At 37.4% G+C, this 16,572-nt stretch overlaps 1 protein-coding gene and 1 long non-coding RNA gene across 3 annotated transcripts; both read left to right on the top strand.

Moving 5' to 3' along the window:
• Positions 1-912: 912 nt before the first annotated feature.
• Positions 913-13,889, top strand: LOC103508465 (rap1 GTPase-activating protein 1). Of its 2 annotated transcripts, none has more exons than XM_026823066.1 (7): positions 913-1,199; positions 7,440-7,616; positions 9,664-9,902; positions 10,857-11,008; positions 11,758-11,884; positions 12,228-12,393; positions 13,698-13,889. In XM_026823066.1, the coding sequence occupies exons 1-7, from the start codon at positions 930-932 to the stop codon at positions 13,872-13,874; spliced, it is 1,308 nt and encodes a 435-aa protein (XP_026678867.1). In that variant the 5' UTR covers positions 913-929; the 3' UTR covers positions 13,875-13,889. The 2 variants fall into 2 exon arrangements, with proteins under 2 accessions (XP_026678867.1, XP_026678866.1); XM_026823065.1 differs by lacking the exon at positions 13,698-13,889 and adding an exon at positions 12,880-13,071 and having other exon boundaries at positions 914-1,199.
• A 922-nt stretch (positions 13,890-14,811) lies between these two features.
• Positions 14,812-15,965, top strand: LOC113467089. The gene is made up of 2 exons (XR_003391287.1): positions 14,812-14,887; positions 15,321-15,965. It is a non-coding gene; the product is annotated as an uncharacterized LOC113467089 (long non-coding RNA).
• The last annotated feature ends 607 nt before the right edge of the window (positions 15,966-16,572 follow it).

The following is a 16,572-nucleotide window of genomic DNA, read 5'->3' as shown; positions in this document are numbered from 1 at the left end:
GATCCATACTTTCCATTGCAGCTCTTACAAACTGTTTTACCATTTTACGTATTATTCCTAGAGCTCTAGAATTGCGATCAATAATACGTATTGCATATCTGAGTAGTAATTTTGATCAATACCCCACGTTTCATAGAACATTCACCACAAGTGATGTTGCTTGAAACCCACAACGTGATAGGAACTTGATGTTCTTTAAACGTCTGCCTTCACTTTCTTTTATGCAGGTAAAATAGAACTTGAATGTTTGCGACCACATAAAATGGTTACATGATTATTAAAAACTATGTACCTAAACTACTTACGTTATAATGCACAACTTTACATACTCACTTTAAATGTCAAGAAATTAATAAGAATTTCATAACGACTTAAAGAAAGAAAGTGGTAAGAGTGTGTTCTTGAATATTGCGAAGCTTAGGTGCTCAAGTTTGCCGGATGTTGAAGATCTAGGAATTATAGTGGATACGTACAAGATGGCAAACATTGTGGATCTCATATCAAACAACTTTTATTAAACCACTTTCTGCTTCCACTTGGGTGACTTGTTCAGTACTTTTTGCCATGATCTTTCAATTTCCAATAGTTAAGAACAAAAGCGTTCTGAGTTTGTCTAAATGTGTAATTGTGTATCACATTTGTCATATCTGGAACTAAAATTATAATTAAGTTTAGGTTAGAAGTTGAGTTTTATTGTTGGTACAGTATCTCATTCTGTACGCTTCTATTTCTCACTTCTCTCACCAACAGGAACTTTACTTGGTTCCTTATGTCGAAAGTTTCTCCATTTAATGTTTCTTCTTGGCATATTCTCTCACTTCTCTCACCAACAGGAACTTTACTTGGTTCCTTATGTCGAAAGTTTCTCCATTTAATGTTTCTTCTTGGCATATTCTTTCTTTGAAAGTTTCTTGACATGACTTCTTCTTATGTTTCAGACATCGCGGGATGAATCACGGACGTCTAGTTCACAACATGACAAGAACAACTCCAAAGAACTCCTCGAGGAGACACTCCGGGGGAGTCTACCCTATCCTATGATAGTAACGCCCCCTAGCGGCGGCTACTGGCTCGATGGGTACGAAAACGAGTCGCGGCAGAATTCAAATTCCCACCAGCACGGACCCACCGCTCCCTGGCGGTCGAAAATCGAATGTGATGACACAGCCAAATGTTATAGGCGCTTCTTTTTAGGACGGGTAAGTCACCAACTGCTCTTTCTTCCATCTACAATTCTACATCTTTCATATCACGTTTTTGATCCCAACATCTGCTTCAGTAGGGCACGCTTTTACCAACGAATCCTAAATCATGAGTCTCATTCGAAACCTGAATAGAACAATAGGCTTGTTAACATTTTGGATTAGTGTTGGAAGGATTAGTAATTCGTTCGCTGAGTAATTTGTGAATTTGTATTGTAAAATAATGTAGGTACGCCCTATCCACTCCACATTATGTTCTGCTATGAAATTCCTTGCCTAAGCTTTTAAGGGCATAAGGCTATGTGCCTACTTGAAGCCCTGATTCTCGAACTCCCAGATTCATCATCAGGCTCTTCACCTAGTGTTTTTCAAGTGATGTAGGTATTTTGTTTGATTTATTCTATCCTTTGTTTTTGATTAGACCATCTTCAGTGCCTACCCTAAAGTGAGGTTTAATTTTACGCTCGCTCTATCCATCTACCCTTGCTCACTCTATCAGTAAGTATTGAAGACAAGACTATTAGAATAAGAAGAAGACAAGGACTTGGAAGAATTTCTAATCCTAATTCCAAAACACAAATCCAAGGGGGGTACACAACCACTACCACCAGCTCACGGTTTCCAGGAAACCATACAATGCTACCAGGGAGAAAGAGGTACTCTGGTGCAGAGTGGTGTATCTGGTACCCTTATTTCCTGAACATCTGCTATTTGGTACTGTGGATCCTGGAGCGGAAGCAGTAAAAAGTGACTTGACGGTTCTGTTCCAAATTCGAAACCAAATAACTGAACAGCAGGTGAATGGTGATAAAATGCATACAGGGTGTTCTTTCTGTTGGTGTACCTTCAGATTAATGGGGAGCTCTGGGTTCTGTCCCTTGTGATAAATCTAACTTATGTACATATGTTCATCTGATTTGCGTCCCTGATCTGAAATTTGACATAGTAAAATTTGCATGATTAATGACTTAAGGTCTACATAATATAGCGTGGTGGGCAAATGTTGCAATCGAAGACATTACACTTAATTTCTGGATTAAAAAATTGTGTAGATACTATCTTGGCAGAATACCTATGCTTTGCCATCAACTGTAAGGCGAAGGTACACGGTATTGAAGACAAGACTATTAGAATAAGAAGAAGACAAGGACTTGGAAGAATTTCTAATCCTAATTCCAAAACACAAATCCAAGGGGGTACACAACAACTACCACCAGCTCACGGTTTCCAGGAAACCATACGATGCTACCAGGGAGAAAGAGGTACTCTGGTGCAGAGTGGTGTATATGGTACCCTTATTTCCTGAACATCTGCTATTTGGTACTGTGGATCCTGGAGCGGAAGCAGTAAAAATGACTTGACGGTTCTGTTCCAAATTCGAAACCAAATAACTGAACAGCAGGTGAATGGTGATAAAATGCATACAGGGTGTTTGCAGTGTGTTCTTTCTGTTGGTGTACCTTCAGATTAATGGGGAGCTCTGGGTTCTGTCCCTTGTGATGAATCTAATTTATGTACATATGTTCATCTGATTTGCGTCCCTGATCTGAAATTTGACATAGTAAAATTTGCATGATTAATGACTTAAGGTCTACATAATATAGCGTGGTGGGCAAATGTTGCAATCGAAGACATTACACTTAATTTCTGGATTAAAGAATTGTGTAGGTACTATCTTGGCAGAATACCTATGCTTTGCCATCAACTGTAAGGCGAAGGTACACAATTTATTAATCGATCCGGGCGGGATTTTGACATAATGGCGTAGGTACATACTTTATTATAAAATAAAAAAATGGAGGCAAGCATCACCCTGTAGGGTATGCCATTTTGAATCATCATGCGTAGAAAATCGTTTCGGATTTTCTACAAATACTTCACATCCGGATACCTGGGGGTTCGGTTCCATTGTCTGACACAATAAGTTACATCGTTACAGGTGTTAAACGGCGGAACATGAGCAACAAAAAGGAAATAGAAACGTTTAGGAAATGGTTAGAAACGTTTAGCTCTGAAATCGTTTGAACTGTTAACCGACTTTTCAATGGAAAGAATGGATGGAACAATTTGAAGATGTAAAGAACAATTTGGATGACATGCGGTTTTCCGACATGGTTTTTTCGTGCCGACTTTTTTGTGTTCTGTTAACAATTTGTCATTTTGACAAATTTCTAAAGGGATAATAAGCTCATCTCTAAAGAGAATTGAGGTAAAAAATTGTCTTTTGTATTGAAAGGAAACCTCAAATTTTTTGCGGTAAAAAGAAACCTTTGGCAAGCCGAAATGAATTTCCGTGTTAAAAGTGGGTTGAAAAACTAGGTTTACAAGTATAGGTAGAGGTACTTAATATCCGGATACAAAGCAGGACATGAGTCTGAAGAAAACAACAAAGAAGTCACAAGGGCTAAAGTGCCGCATTCTCATTTACAGTAATATTTTACACTTCAGCCCAATCAGCCTATACCATTATATATAGGTAGAGGTACTTAATATCCGGATACAAAGCAGGACATGAGTCTGAAGAAAACAACAAAGAAGTCACAAGGGCTAAAGTGCCGCTTTCTCATTTACAGTAATATTTTACACTTCAGCCCAATCAGCCTATACCATTATGTAAACCACCTATGAAATATTAAAGCAAGGTGATTAACTGCTGACAGAAAGGTGTCTCCTTTACGTTTTCAATGTTTGTTCAATGGAAAAGCTTGGCTTACCTACAGTTATTGCCTGGATATAAGGTTCTAAGGTACCTCTGGTACCATGGCAACTTACCCATAACAAAACTGAAAGCCAAAAGCTTCCTGACATGTCTTCAACTTGACATGCAAAGTTTTTCTGTGTATATCCCATGTTTATATTTTTATACGAGTACCTAAGTAACTTACTATGAATTTGCCTACCACATGCAAATGCATCAGCTACTTGCATAATTTCTAAGTAGGTACTTACTGTTATGATTATTGTTCAGCCATATTTCTTGTATGCCTAGGTATCTAATAGTAGGTATGTAACGAGGCATTGAGGAAGGAATTTCTTCATTTTACTATTTGACCTTTTTTGCTGTCTTTGACCTTTTTAGAATTTACCTATGTAGATATGTGCCTCCTAGATATATTCTGCTAACTTCATTTTAGTGATTTTCTAGCTTCTTTATCTATTGCTCTTTGAGAGTTCCTAATTTATTGCTAAATAGATATTCCTGTGTAACTTCTCTTTTGCGAAACAAAGCACCAATATTCTCCCTGGCTAGCTTTTATAAATACTTTTTCTTCATATGACCATAAAGGGTATAATACCTTCATTTCTTTGATGTTATTTCCACAAAGGGTTAAAGCCATTTAAACAGTTGTATGATCTCTGATCCCATCATAATGGAAAGGGATGACAAGAATTATCTGACTACATAAATCACACGTGAGGTGGCCTCTTGAAATATTAAAGCAAGGTGATTAACTGCTGACAGAAAGGTGTCTCCTTTACGTTTTCAATGTTTGTTCAATGGAAAAGCTTGGCTTACCCGATAGGCACCTTTATCAGTAGGCATTGTGACACAGACGACACGTTATGACACAGTAAGATAAGAAGATGTGAGTTTATTTACCTACACCTTACTAATCGTCCTACATTACGGTGGAGTACCTGCTCATAATTGCTGCTGGGACCTAGATTTCAAGCATACTTTGGATTTAACTTTGCACGTTTTACAACGGTGTGAAAACAATACACCAAATGTGTGAATCAGTAGATAAGCTAGGTACATGTGGTCACTTGTGCTGGACAAAATTCTGGAAGTTGTCAAAACAAAAGTGTAGTTTGAAAAAGCATTAAAAGATATTTATTGTGACTTACCGGAAAAGGAAATAATGGTGACTTGGAGTCACCTTTTGAACTTGTAAAAATCATCAGATTCATCAGCAATGGTTTGGGAGATTTTCAGTATTCACCGGTTACGATCTCGGCAGGCGGCAGGTTTTTCTGTAGATTGTATTTACTGAAGTCCTTTATCCTAAAACGGATCTCACATGAACCGACAATTGATTATGCTGTCTCCAAACAGGTCCATGTGTTCTGAAAAGTTAAAAAAAAGTTTGATCTTTGAATTCGTTCAATTAAAATGAGGGCATCTCATCAACTGGTATACCGAGGCTAGAATAACAATAGAGAAGGCTCGAAAGGTCACTTGTGCTGGACAAAATTCTGGAAGTTGTCAAAACAAAAGTGTAGTTTGAAAAAGCATTAAAAGATATTTATTGTGACTTACCCGAAAAGGAAATAATGGTGACTTGGAGTCACCTTTTGAACTTGTAAATCATCAGATTCATCAGCAATGGTTTGGAAGATTTTCCGGTTACGATCTCGGCAGGCGGCAGGTTTTTCTGTAGATTGTATTTACTGATGAAGTCCTTTATCCTAAAACGGATCTCACATGAACCGACAGTTGATTATGCTGTCTCCAAACAGGTCCATGTGTTCTGAAAAGTTAAAAAAAGTTTGATCTTTGAATTCGTTCAACTAAAATGAGGGCATCAACTAGTATACCGAGGCTAGAATAACAATAGAGAAGGCTCGAACTTTTTCTATCATTATCTCGACAGTTCGGTCGATTAACAACGACACAAAACACATGTTGTGTTGCTCTCGTTTTGAATTTAAAAAATTAAGAGGCGTATTTTTTTGAGCATTTAATTGAAATTATCGCGAGGGGCGTGTACTCCCAGTGCGTTATCAAAATGTAACAAGCGTGCATGTGCGCTTCTATTGTATTGTAATTGTTATTGTCATGTATTGTAAGTTGTGTATTGTAATGTCTCTATTAACACAATTAATCGGTGACCTACTTGTAGAAAATGACCTCGAATAGCAATGACAATGTTCCCCCTTCAGGATAAATAATCGGCCTGCCCTACGTTGTTTTGTTGTTTGTGGGTTTGTAAAGGCTTTCTAAATCTCTCTTGCCCCCCACATACATAATGATGAAAATATGATTAGTCAGAATATTGAATGTTGGAGAGTTTGGATTCAATTTTCCGGATGAACGGTCGATATTTCTGCCGTGCTTGTTTGGAGTTCTTCGTGATATCATGTTTTTTGATGATATGATCTAAATTCAAATGCGAAAAGAACAAGTTTCTTCCTTCTTTGTAAGTCGCACATCACCGTCGTCAATTACATACATCCCATAGTCTAATCAGGTGTGAAAATTCTTCGGGGGACAATAAAACAGGAAAAATCCATCTCATCTAATTTAATTAATGAACTTCGAAGCTATTATGGCCGATATAAGTGATTCTTTCCTGAGTGCGATCCAGAAAGAGTTAACGTTCAGATAAAAATCTCTGGGTAGGCGGTAGTGCATGTGAGTGTGAAGAGAAATATGTAGGTGTGAATAAGAATTATGAGTCTGTTCCGTCGAGAAATAACGAGGCATTGAGGAAGGAATTTCTTCATTTTACTATTTGACCTTTTTTGCTGTCTTTGACCTTTTTAGAATTTACCTATGTAGATATTGTGTGCCTCCTAGATATATTCTGCTAAACTTTTTCGTTTAGTACAATAGGTAGGTTCTTATCTTTATAATTTATTTACGTTCATAGAGATTAGGACTGTCCCATCTTTCAAACATTAACCCCTGATAAGACGGTACCTATAGTCTCATATCTCTGCGTATGGTTATGTTATTTATGCTTCATTTTAGTGAAATGAAGGGGGGGGGGGCGAAGAACTTTTTGTAGCCCTTGACCTGTAATGTTCGCCATTTTCGGCTTGACATAGCTTTGTGATACACCCTGTATACATAGGTACATATTATGCACGAATACTATTGACTTTGTAGTTTGTTCTTACGTAGGAATTGTCTTGAAAAGGATAGCCCAAGAAATCGATTTCTAAGAACTTGATGACAGCTTGAACATTGGATTTTAGACTCAAATAGGATTAAAGTATAAACTTGGTTTTTAAGGTGTGTCTACACTTCAGTCGACCGAATGGGTTCTATCAGTTTCAGTCGATATCGACTGACTTCGGTAACGTATCAAAATTATTGCTGAAGTGCTCATATTCCTGTTAACGTCCCAATGCCTAGGTAAGGCGCACCCTTGGTGTAGCTCTCCAATTGCTAGCTACAAATTTCTTCCCTACCCACCGAGGAACGCTATGAATGAACGAATATGTACCAAAAACAGGGAAAAATGTACATCATTTATATATTAATGTCCATTTTCTCCCCTCTGTTTGCAGGAACACAGCAATTTCGTCGGTGTAGATAACGAGTTAGGTCCGGTACTCCTGTCAACCAAAACCGAGCTGGTCGGAAACCAAAGTCACACGAGGCTCCTGCTTCGACTCAAAACTGGCACGGTCCATGAACTGTTACCTCCCAATTGTGCAAATGCCTCCCCCCAGACGATGGCCAGGGTAAGTCAAGCTTAACATGGGTGCTAACTACATATGTGAATGGATAACTCTTTTCAGGTTCTACAAGGAAAATACGCGTTAGGTCTCCATCACATTAATTGTCTAAAGAATTCATTTTATTATATAATTTCATTACACTTTTACCTTCACCATTTGTACTCAAAATGTAAGACAACTAGGTACGTCATATTTCCAAATAAAGGTTTATAATCTTGGGCTCACAAATCAGACCACTTGATAGTTATGAAATACAATACCAAACAATATTCAAGTTCCAAAGCTACCTACTTTTGGAATTTACGAGGTTTTTGATAGAGAGAGGCTGACTCCAATTTATGACCCGTTATTATCTGAAATCCTAACTTGGAACTTTTATCTCTCCAAGTGTAATTACTGAAATGAACAATGGTCATGTTGAAAACGGTAGATCGCTCGATATACATAAAGTACACGATTGTTCTTGCTAGGTTGGTGTACTTGGGTAATTTATTGTGTTGCATTAATTATGTTAGATACTTACAACCTAAAGAACTGTTTACAATGGTACCTACCTGCTCATAATTGCTGCTGGGACCTAGATTTCAAGCATACTTTGGATTTAACTTTGCACGTTTTACAACGGTGTGAAAACAATACACCAAATGTGTGAATCAGTAGATAAGCTAGGTACATGTTAGGTTGGTAGCTTCCAATGTGTTCTCATTATTCCAACTCTTGGTATCTTTTGTTTCTGTTGTTATGAATGAGCATTTTTAGCACACCTATTTACCTGCCTCGTAAAAATGGCACATTCACCTACAAAGAATTGATTGTGAACAAGCTTTGGGCAAGGTCTGAACGTAACAGGAAGATTTCCTGTGATTGCATATCAGTAGGTGATGTCATAGGTCTTCTTTTAAAGAACTCATCCTCTTCAGGTGTAGTAATTGGAGACCTTATAAAGTTCAGTCAGGCAACCTGACTACCTTATTTAGGTATATTTGAAGGTGTTATAAATCTTTAAGTCTTTAAGCAAGTAGTTTATCGATACAGATATTTGTATCTACCTACTTATACAATGTACATAGGTACCTACTACAGGACATTTACTTCCTTGCGTATCAAATATAACTGAAGATAACCCAAAGCAATATAATAATAATCACATCACCAATACAAGTTATCAGGTTATCACCCGTTATTACCTTAATGGTCACATCCATGTTAAAAGTTTCAAAGTAAACATAAACATACGAGATACTCTCCAAGTCTAGTTTGTTACATAATCTGGGTTCAGAACAGATCACAATTTCTTCTGGTATCATTCGTGATACGATACATGTACACTTTTACATAAGTTCCTTCCTAGCTACAATCTACATATTATTTATTTCTTATCAGATAACGGAGAAAGCTTTCATGACAATCGCAGAACTCTAATAAAGGATTTTTATTCAGCTTTTATTGTATCCCGTTCTTAATTAGCTAATAAAGAGTTCCCCACTCATGTATGTTGATTTGATTTATTGAGCTGTTTGGAATAATTACGTACCTACTTGACCTAACAAAATTCAGTTATCACTGTTTAAAAAAAATCAAAGACTCACAACTTTCCCAGAACTGACATTTGCAAACAATGCCCACTCATGTATGTTGATTTGATTTATTGAGCTGTTTGGAATAATTACGTACCTACTTGACCTAACAAAATTCAGTTATCACTGTTTTAAAAAAATCAAAGACTCACAACTTTCCCAGAACTGACATTTGCAAACAATTAACACGTAACAAATCTACTTTGAAAGTTATATCAAGCGTGCCGGGAAGCGAACGTCAAGAGTTCGAAGCACCGCGCGGCCTATAAATAATAGTAACCCGGCGTGAGCCGTAATTGCCAAATGGTGATATACCTGCCTCGGGGGTGTAGTGGTCAAGACGCTCGCCTGGTAAATAGGAGGGCGTGGGTTCAATCCCAGATTTAATGGTTATTCTCAAAGTGTGTGCCCCGGTCTCAGACAGTGGTTCTCAAACTCAGACACTAATCCCTCCCTCGTTTTCTTCCCCTCAGTTGGTCAATGAGCAGCTGACCTGCAGCTCTCTGACGCCCGTTCTGTGTCCGCAAGCCTCCAGTCTCATAGCAGCTTACGACGAGCATGTCCTAGTGTCCCAGTTTAAATTCGGAGTCCTCTACCAGCGACACGGGCAGATCACGGAGGAAGAACTGTTTGCCAACAAGCACACCAGTCCGGCTTTCGACCAGTTCCTCAATCTGCTCGGCCAGAGGATACTGCTCAAAGATCACAAGGGGTAAGTTCGGGTTTTGCGTTGAAGGTATAGTGACAAAAAGTCGCCTTAAAATCTTGAAAATCAAGGACATTTGTGTTCCAAAGCTATGTACCATTAGCTCCGATCCAAGGAACATGGTTTTCAGGTCTGTAGATTACATCAATACTGCTTTTTATTTCCATACAATACCAAAAACGGGTAAAACATTCTCTTTGTATACTAAGGATTTTCTGGGAATTTGAATTTGTAAACAAGCAACACTTGTTGGATTGTTTTTGGCAATTTATTGCAGTGTAGAGGTTAAATCGTTCGGATTTAGATTGTCTATGGCAATAATTTCGATTAACACTGTAAGGAGGCCTTTAAAACTTATTCGAGTGTATCGTATGGTATTTTCCAGATATCGAGGGGGTCTGGACACCCAGTTCCGACAGACGTTGCCAACAAGCACACCAGTCCGGCTTTCGACCAGTTCCTCAATCTGCTCGGCCAGAGGATACTGCTCAAAGATCACAAGGGGTAAGTCCGGGTTTTGCGTTGAAGGTATAGTGACAAAAAGTCGCCTTAAAATCTTGAAAAATGAAGGAAATTTGTGTTCCAAAGCGCTGTACCAATGTACCATTAACTCCGATCCAATGAATATGTTGGATACAGGTCTGTAGATTACAACAGGACTCCTTTTTATTTCAATACAATACGTTACTTTTTAAAGCGTACTCCTTGTATGGTAAGGAATTTCAGGGAATTTGTTAACTAGGGACACTCCTTGAATTGTTTTTTGTAGGCACTTTGTTTCGGTGTAGAGGTCAAATGGTTCAGATTTAGATTGTCTTTGACAGTAATTTTCCCTTGGTGAAATGGCTCACATTCTCCTTGGCAATAATGTCACTCTTTGTAAAGGGTGCACGTAATTGTTTTGCTATTAGGGGCCAATCGCCTTTAAAACTAATTTGAGTGTTTAAAACTAATTCGCAGATATCGAGGTGGTCTGGACACCCAGTTCCGACAGACAGGAGAGCAGGCTGTGTACCAAGTCTTCAAGGAGAGGGAGATCATGTTCCACGTGTCCACACTGTTACCATTCACCGAAAACGATCCGCAGCAACTCCAAAGAAAAAGGCATATAGGTAAGTCAGTGTGGATGAAGCCATGAGAGCATACATATGGCCTTAAAAATAGAGTATCTACTTGAAAAGGAAAGTAAAAATACTTCCGCGAATTTTGCAATTTTTCATGTCTACCTTCAACAATATGATCAAAATGATATGTATTGTGAATCTATTGGTCGAGAAAAAGGCTCGTCTCTCTTGTACCAATGTGAATAGGTATACTTAGCACTGAATCACTGATGGTAGTATCGAAGATTCTGTTCAATGTCTTTAGACTTGGGCTCAAACCACCTACCTGTACATCCGAAATCCGCCTTTAGTTGGTCGGTTTAAAAGTGTAATGCAGTGAATTGTACGTAATTCGTGTAAAAATGTGTACTCCTATCGAAGATTCTGTTCAATGTCTTTAGACTTGGGCTCAAACCACCTACCTGTACATCCGAAATCCGCCTTTAGTTGGTCGGTTTAAACGTGTAATGCAGTGAATTGTACGTAATTCGTGTAAAAATGTGTGGTTTTCTTGACTGGAAAATTTCCAGCTGACTTTCACACTGATATCGGCACCTGCCATCAGTGCTGATGAAAACTGATTTGTATCCATCACAGCGTCCGTCGTATAAATTGACCACTTATTACTTACCTTCTTGGCTATTTTACTTACCTTATGGACTGCTAGCTCACCAATATTGATTGATATTAATTTTCCAATTTCCTCCATTGTTCTTGTTATTAATTTTCCAATTTTCTTCATTGTTCTTGTCTGGCAGGTAATGACATTGTAGCTATCGTGTTTCAAGAAACAAATACCCCGTTCTCTCCGGACATGATTGCTTCTCATTTCCTACACGCTTTCATCGTAGTCCAAGTGATTGACCCCAATACTCCCAATACGAGGTGAGTCTGAAATTGAGAAATGTATCCAAATTACTTAGGATGGTACCAACTTACTTTGAGAAAAATTAAGGAGGTGATTGGCCGAACGAAGTGAAGGTCTACGTTTTAACTCCACCGTTTTGCATTTGGTTTGGATGAATATTTGTTTGATTGTTCCGCTTTAACTCGCGATTGCCTGTTTGTACGATTTTGACGAAATTTTCGCAAAGTTGCATCAAAACAAGTCGCAAGTTCAAATTTGACTTTTAAATGTTTACTTATTTAAAGCTAACAATATACAAATATACATAGATTGGTCGTTTGGAAGGAACCTGAAAACCTAATTTTCTCTCCCTCTTCCCAGGTACAAAGTGAGTGTGACGGCCCGAGACGATGTCCCGTTCTTCGGTCCCAATTTCCCTCAGCCCGCCATTTTCCGGGCGGACTCCGACTTCAAAGAATTTCTCCTCACGAAACTAATCAACGCGGAAAACGCGGCGTACAAGGCGCACAAGTTCGCAAAACTAGAGGTAAGTGAAAGCACTTATCTGTTTGGCCAAGTAGTTTGAACTTTGAAATTAACTAATCAACCAATCAGATTGCTTAATCTAAAAGTTAAACTTGAATTAAGTTAAAACTCTGTTTGTGGTCCTGGCCATTTCTTACATAGATTTATTGCGAAAAAGGCCTGATAACATAACCCTTTGCAATTATTTATATGGAACCTAATTCAAAATGAAAATCGGGAGGAAATCATGGAAGAAGGTTCTCTTAAAGGTGTTACTGAAATTTCCTTTCCAATTATAATACCGTATGCTTAATGCTTATACCAAACCTAGTTTATAATGATTTGGTTTATTCAATTTCTTATTCCTCTCTGCATGAAAATCAAAGAGGTCCTTAGAATATCATAACATAGGTAGATAGTTGGTTATCAATCCATCTATAGATATCAACAAATCTGTAGACGCAGACACAGTGATTAACCCATTCCGTTTCCTCTGTCCCTTTTACAGCTACGTACACGGTCGTCACTCCTACACTCATTGTGTGAAGAGCTCAAGGAGAAGACTAGAGAGTTCCTGGGAGGTGAAGGTGAAGACACACGGCATGGTGATACGAGCAATGGGAGTGGTACGGGCACACGGTTCATTGATACGGTAAGCTTGCGATATTATAACAGGCCGTGGTGACAAATCGTCTGAGAGACATTATTGCTGCCATTCACGCCTGAACAAGTGCGGCTGTCAGGTCTACTTGATAGTATATAGCAGTAATAATGTCTCTCAGGGGACTTGTCAGGTCTACCTGATAGTGTATGGCAGAAATAAGGAGTCTCTTAAGCCCGCCATTTATGATGAGTTTTATCGCATGCGACATCATTTATATATTAATGTCCATTTTCTCCCCTCTGTTTGCAGGAACACAGCAATTTCGTCGGTGTAGATAACGAGTTAGGTCCGGTACTCCTGTCAACCAAAACCGAGCTGGTCGGAAACCAAAGTCACACGAGGCTCCTGCTTCGACTCAAAACTGGCACGGTCCATGAACTGTTACCTCCCAATTGTGCAAATGCCTCCCCCCAGACGATGGCCAGGGTAAGTCAAGCTTAACATGGGTGCTAACTACATATGTGAATGGATAACTCTTTTCAGGTTCTACAAGGAAAATACGCGTTAGGTCTCCATCACATTAATTGTCTAAAGTCAAAGAGGTCCTTAGAATATCATAACATAGGTAGATAGTTGGTTATCAATCCATCTATAGATATCAACAAATCTGTAGACGCAGACAGAGTGATTAACCCATTCCGTCTCCTCTGTCCGTTTCACAGCTACGTACACGGTCGTCACTCCTACACTCACTGTGTGAAGAGCTCAAGGAGAAGACTAGAGAGTTCCTGGGAGGTGAAGGTGAAGACACACGGCATGGTGATACGAGCAATGGGAGTGGTACGGGCACACGGTTCATTGATACGGTAAGCTTGCGATATTATAACAGGCCGTCGTGACAAATCGCCTGAGAGACATTATTGCTGCCATTCACGCCTGAACAGGTGCGGCTGTCAGGTCTACTTGATATTGTATAGCAGTAATAATGTCTCTCAGGACTTGTCAGGTCTACCTGATAGTGTATGGCAGAAATAAGGAGTCTCTTAAGCCCGCCATTCATGATGAGTTTTATAGCATGCAATGATCGATCAGTCCATTGATCAATGGAATTTATCGGATAGGCATTCCCTACTCACGATGAGATGATCGATCAGTTCATCGCATGCGATAAAACTCATCGTGAGTAGCAGGCCTACTGTCAGTTCTACCTGATAATGAATGGCCGGATTATCCAGTTTCTAATAGATAAATAGAACTATGTTTTCTTAATGGGTAGTGAGTGTCACTTTGTACCAATCCATATCTACCCAGTTTATTCAAATTATTGTCTTTATCTGCATTGAAGTATTAGGTACTAAAATTAATTTGGAAATATTGTCTTAGGATAGACGAATAATATTTTAACTTGTTTTTTACAAACGAGACTACAGAGACTCCAGACACTATCCAACTCGGTTACCTCCTTACTATACAATTTATTTATCAGTATTATTTCCACATAATTCATAGGAATCTACATATATATATTTTTTTACTTTCTATTTTCGTTAGGAACAAATAAATATTGAAAAAATAGGGATACTTTTTACAAACGAGACTACAGAGACTCCAGACACTATCCAACTCGGTTACCTCCTTACTATACAATTTATTTATCAGTATTATTTCCATATAATTCATAGGAATCTACATATATATTTTTTTACTTTCTATTTCCGTTAGAAAAAAATAAATATTGAAAAAATAGGGATATCTATAGGTATGACTATCACCTATTTTCAAAGATACACCTTAATATCTATTTAATAATATTGATGTTGTGTTATCTATCTCTACTTAGGTCCTTTGTGTTTCCAAGTTATATTAATATTTTTAAATTTATATCAAAAAGTAGGTAGATACTATCGTAGAGGTATACAAACTCTCCTCTACCTATCAATCATATTTTTCTTTCGTTCAAAAATACATACATATTAAACAATTTAACTCGAGAACAAAAACTAATCTTATTGAATGTCAATTAATATTTTTCTTGTTTTCTTCTTGAATTTTTCACTTAACCCAATATCAACACATAGGTAAATTATGTCTGTCCCTAATGAGGACCTACCTATAAATTTTATTCTCAAAAATATTTAATTTATTTTTATCATACGTATCTCCAAACACGATAGATATTAAGTAATTTCAATCTGAATCAAAAAATTTAAAATTTTACGTCTGTTATTGCCTATTATATTTTATGGTGTGTTCTACTCTCTTCTTTACGGAAGTAAATTCTTGCTTATCCTATCACTTTTTGTTGATTTTCTTTATGAGTTTATATAATAGATACTATCGTAGAGGTATACAAACTCTCCTCTACCTATCAATCATATTTTTCTTTCGTTCAAAAATACATACATATTAAACAATTATACTCGAGAACAAAAACTAATCTTATTGAATGTCAATTAATATTTTTCTTGTTTTCTTCTTGAATTTTTCACTTCACCCAATATCAACACATAGGTAAATTATGTCTGTCCCTAATGAGGACCTACCTATAAATTTTATTGTCAAATATTTAATTTATTTTTATCATACGTCTCTCCAAACACGATAGATATTAAATAATTTCAATCTGAATCAAAAAATTTAAAATCTTACGTCTGTTATTGCCTATTATATTTTATGGTGTGTTCTACTCTCTTCTTTACGGAAGTAAATTCTTGCTTATCCTATCACTTTTTGTTGGTTTTCTTTAAGAGTTTATATATAAAGAAGATGGAAGTATATGACAGCCTTATATTTATAATGTGCATAAATTTAACATCTTTTTACTTTTATGAAAAGTGACCTGTAGGTAATTTAATTTTTACTCAAAACATCATAATTACTGTAGCGGGGCGCAACTCAATCTAGGACTCTTCAGAGTTCTAGGTTTTCGAAGACAAGGTTTTTAAAATCTTAGTTCGGATTGCCCCTCGCTATTCTAAAATCTGTCCACATTCCCTATACATAATGTTTATTTTAAAAAATAATTATTTTGTTTATTTTTTTTTCTGATTACTGTGCATTTTTATTTTTGTACAATTATGGTATTATCTGTGTTGAGTCTGTTGTTGTGTATTTATATTTTCTTTTCTCAGAGAATTCATTGTTCATTTTTTCCCCTTGTTTATAATAATGTTCTAATAATAAATACCCTAGTTGCACAGTAGAGTCCAAAAGAATATGAATAGTTAGACTAATGAGTTTTGAAAAGACTAACCTATGCAATCTAGTGTGGGATGTCTTCTAAGCTTATGACGGACAGTAAAATGACAACCTAATTTTCAAGATCATATTCAATTTGAAGGGTGCCTACAAGTTGAAGTTGTCAGTAGACTGGCTAAAAGGAAGGCAGGAAGGGAAATGTGTTGTAGGAAAGAAAGGCTTTTAATAAGAGAAGCAGCAAACTCGGTGTTGGGATATCGAAAGAGTTTAGAAATCTGTAGAAAAAATATGAAGAGAAAAGTAAGAAGGGCGAGGAGGTGGTTACACAAGACTAGGATAAAAAAAAAAAATCGCCTGGGTCGCAGTTTAGATAGGTACATTTGATTTCTTTCCGTTGAA

Source organism: Diaphorina citri, unplaced genomic scaffold (assembly GCF_000475195.1).
Source record: "Diaphorina citri unplaced genomic scaffold, Diaci psyllid genome assembly version 1.1 scaffold401, whole genome shotgun sequence".
In the NCBI taxonomy this organism is placed as follows: domain Eukaryota; kingdom Metazoa; phylum Arthropoda; class Insecta; order Hemiptera; family Psyllidae; genus Diaphorina; species Diaphorina citri.
This window is presented reverse-complemented; position numbering and strand designations above follow the sequence as displayed.